Source organism: Danio aesculapii, chromosome 3 (assembly GCF_903798145.1).
Source record: "Danio aesculapii chromosome 3, fDanAes4.1, whole genome shotgun sequence".
NCBI classification, from domain to species: Eukaryota; Metazoa; Chordata; class Actinopteri; order Cypriniformes; family Danionidae; genus Danio; species Danio aesculapii.
The window spans coordinates 7,036,856-7,040,784 of NC_079437.1; the positions used below are offsets into that span (position 1 = coordinate 7,036,856).

At 39.7% G+C, this 3,929-nt stretch overlaps 1 protein-coding gene across 1 annotated transcript; it reads right to left on the minus strand.

Annotated features, from left to right (window-relative positions):
* Positions 1–1,546: 1,546 nt before the first annotated feature.
* Positions 1,547–2,847, minus strand: LOC130216976 (GTPase IMAP family member 9-like). Its single transcript, XM_056448936.1, has 2 exons — positions 2,841–2,847; positions 1,547–2,742 (listed from the first exon to the last, which is right to left on the minus strand). Exons 1-2 carry the CDS (start codon positions 2,845–2,847, stop codon positions 1,547–1,549), a joined length of 1,203 nt encoding a protein of 400 aa, XP_056304911.1.
* Between the last annotated feature and the right edge of the window lie 1,082 nt (positions 2,848–3,929).

A 3,929-nucleotide genomic window follows, 5' to 3' on the forward strand; every position in this document is an offset into this window, starting at 1 on the left:
CGTAGACATCAGCTTTTTGGAAGGGCAATATTTACAGTATAACTGCAGGATAAATATGTTTATATACTGCACTGTAAAAAAATTCGTAATAAAAAAAGGTCAAATGACTGGCAGCTACGGCTGCCAAACAAAAAAACGTAAAATTACGGTAAAATTTCTTTGAAATAATGTGCAAAAAATTATAAATCTACAGACATTTTCATCAAAATGTTTACAGAAAAACACTGTTATTTTACAGACTTTTCATAGATTATTATGATCGAACACCATCAGTAAAGTGACTGCACTAAAAGTTCAAGAGAAAACAATGTTATTTAAAAGAATTTTCCCTAAATCATTACAATTAAACACCTTTAATAAAATGCCAAGACATGCTCATGGTCGTAATTTAAGTTTTATTTTGGATTAAAAAAAAGTCTGGAAAAAACTACAAATGAGATACAACTGATTAAAATTCTCACAACTTTAAGATTACAGTAGTTACATTTTATTGAATAGTATTTATATAAAGCATGTAGAGGTTTAAGTTATATGGAAGGATTCAGATCAAAATCTTGAATAAAATGGAACTGCAACGTGAAGGGGACGCTGACAAAGGAGTGCAGATCCAAATGCAGGTTTATTACACAGAGATGGTCAGGCAAGCAACAGTCAACACGGGCAAACAGATGTATGCAGGGAATCCAGAGTCATGGTCAAATAACAGGCAACAAAGCAAGGCAAATAAAGAGAAACGCGTCATAATGTTCACAGTAACAGTATAACGAGACTTAGCAATTGGTGCGTGAGTCTGTGCTGCTTTTAAAGTCCGTGTAATCAGTTCATAACCATCCTCCGACTGTGTGTGTGTGCGCGCGCGCAATCAGCGGAATCTGGAACAGGTGCATGTGAGCGGATTTTATTTAATTATTTTTTTACTGAGTTTTGAATATAATTTGAAAAGACAAAAAATTACAGTAAAAATATTAGAGATATTGTCTGTAAAATTAGGTTTTTTACAGTGTGTAAAGTTTTGCAGAGTTTTTACAGTTTACAACCTATACACAATTCCTTAACCTTTAGTATTTGTTCTACTTTAATGTAGTAATAATGTGGACTATTTTGTAAATCTGCTTTGGACTGATAATTATTTTTAAAGCGCTATTATTATTATGTACAAAAACTTACTGTATATGTCGTTAAGAGTGAATGAACCGAAACGTGACCCTTGTACCATGAGAGTTCAGGATCAATATACGTACCGTTACAACCCTACTAAACAGCAATATGAACGATCAGATATTTCTTTTTGGGACTCTTTTATTCAGATTTAAGTAGATAAACAACTGGAACCACACCTGACAATTCTTAGAATAGTTTGGCACAGTAGTGGAAAATTGGCTATTGATAACCCATTACTAAGCACAGTGTGAAAAGCTCCTACAGTTTATTTTGTATTGCTTTCTTGGCCTTATGTAAAAACATTAATATCTATTCTTCGGCTCATCTCATTTTTAATCTCTCTTTACCAACACTCTCAAATCTTACCCTATTTCTTAATTAGTTTCTACTGTGTTTTCTTCTGTTCTTTGTCATCATCTCCACCCTGAAACATTTTAACAGCTGCTTTACCTGCAGCTCCACTAAAAGCTACAACAAAAGCCCAAAGAGCAAAACCTTTAAGAGCGGCTGTGGCACCTCCAACAGAAGCAGCAATTCCAGCAGCTAAAGCAGTAAAAGGTGAAACAAGACCAGCTGTAACAACAGCAGCCCAAAAATAACAACGATATTTCTTATAAAATCCATCAGATCCTTTCTTTGAATCCTCTTGTTTCGTTAGACTTGTTAGTTCAGCTTTGATTTTCTCATTTCTCATTTCAATCTCCTCTTGTCTTTTTGTCTCCTCCTGTAGTTTTCGTTCACCCTCTTTTCGCTCTCCTTCAAGTTTTTTTAATTCAGCTATCTTAACCTTCATCTCTTCTCTGAGGAAGTCAGAAAGGAGACAGAGAGAATCAATCTCCTCTTGTCTTTGTTTCTCTTGTCGTTTTCTCACCTCTTCTTCTCTCTGTCTCTCCTCTTCTTCCTCTTGTCTGAATCTCTGAGCGTCTTCGAAGATCTGGTTACTGTAGTGTCCTCCTCCATTCTGCTGTATCATTGAGTCAATCTTCTGCAGTAGATCCTCCACCTGCTCTCTGTTATTCACATCTTCATTGTTGAACACATGATATCTGCCTCCACACTGCTGGACTACAGATGTTACTTTACTGTTCTCCATAATCAGCTCCTCTAATGGCTTTCCCTTCAGCAGATCTCCATGAGTGAAGAGAATGATGGAGTATTTCAACACCTCCTGACCAAAGATCAGCTCAATCTTCTGAGGAATCTGCAGCTCCTGTTCAGTGAATCTGTCATCAATTCTGAACACAATGAGGAAAGCGTGAGGTCCAGGACTGGATAAATACACACTTCTGGCGATCTCCATCATTAACTCTTCAGGTTTCATCTTTGTGTCAAAGAATCCAGGAGTGTCGACTACAGACACAGATCTGCCTGAAACTGTGGCTTGAGCTGCTGAACATTCGCGAGTTACTGAATTCATTCTCATCACAGATCTGAACTCTCTCTGTCCCAGGATTGTGTTTCCAACTGCACTCTTTCCAACACCAGTTTTACCCAGAAGAACAATCCTCCTAGATAGGAGACTGGAGACAGCCTGTTCATTACGAGTGAGAATCCGTCTAGTAAGTCTCTCTTGATCTAACACTGTATCAAAGAGAAAAAATATATAATTGTTTTCAGTTATTATTCAGTTATTATTTGTTTGTATGTTTATGTATTTACATATGTATTGATACATTTACAAGCCATACTGTCACCAACTCGGTCCCAATAAATCCCCTCACTGGCCAGCAGAGGTCGCTCTCCCCGGACTATTAAAACTACATCCCCCAGAAGCCCCGTATCTGTCACTGATTGCGCTGCACCTGACTTTGATCACACACACACCCTTATAAGCAGCTTGCACGCTCACTTCATTTCGAAGTCTTGTTTGCCCTGTCAACATTTCTGAGCGTTATTTCCTTGTACTCTGTTTGATCTCTCGTTGCCGACCCAGACTGCTCTAGACCTTGTTCTCCTCGCCGCCAGCCCCGATCCATGCCTGTTATACCGACCAACGAATGCTTGCCGCCTGCCTTTCTACTTATGCCTGTCATTCATGTGAGTGTCTCGAATATCACTTATTGGTGGTTTCTGTTTCACTTGTGTTTAATAAATACACTGCAAATGGATCCCTCTGTATCAGCCTCCTCATTACAGAAGACTTCGCCAAACATGGATCCAGCAGCCATGCAAGCTTTAACCACGAAAATCACAGCACAAGCTCAAGTGCTTGCTACACACCAGCAACAACTCTCCCATCTCACTCACCTTACCGAGGAGCTCGTAAAGGCTCTCCAAGGATTGAATATCACTTCAGCTGCACCATCCCCCGCCGTATCTCTCCCGACTAACCCACCACCAGGTACCGCATTCAATGTTGCCAGCCCACGTCTGGCACTTCCGGAAAAATTTAACGGCGATCCCACGAAGTGCAAAGGTTTTCTGCTACAATGCAAGCTGTTTATCACTCAACAACCCCACCTGTTCACTGACGAACATAGTAAGATTGCGTTTGTATGTTCTCTACTCTCTGAAAAAGCCCTCGATTGGGCCACCGCCATCTGGCCCGATTCTGTTCCCACGTTCACCACATTCAAGGATTTTCTACAAAGATTTTGTGTGGTATTTGATCACCCAGAGGGAGGAAAACACGCTGGAGAGGAATTGTTAACTTTACAACAGGGTAATCAACCAGCATCTGAATTCGCTCTACATTTCCGCACTTTAGCGGCACAAACTGGGTGGACAGATGATCCCTTAAAAACCCTCTATAGGAAGGCTCTGAATCC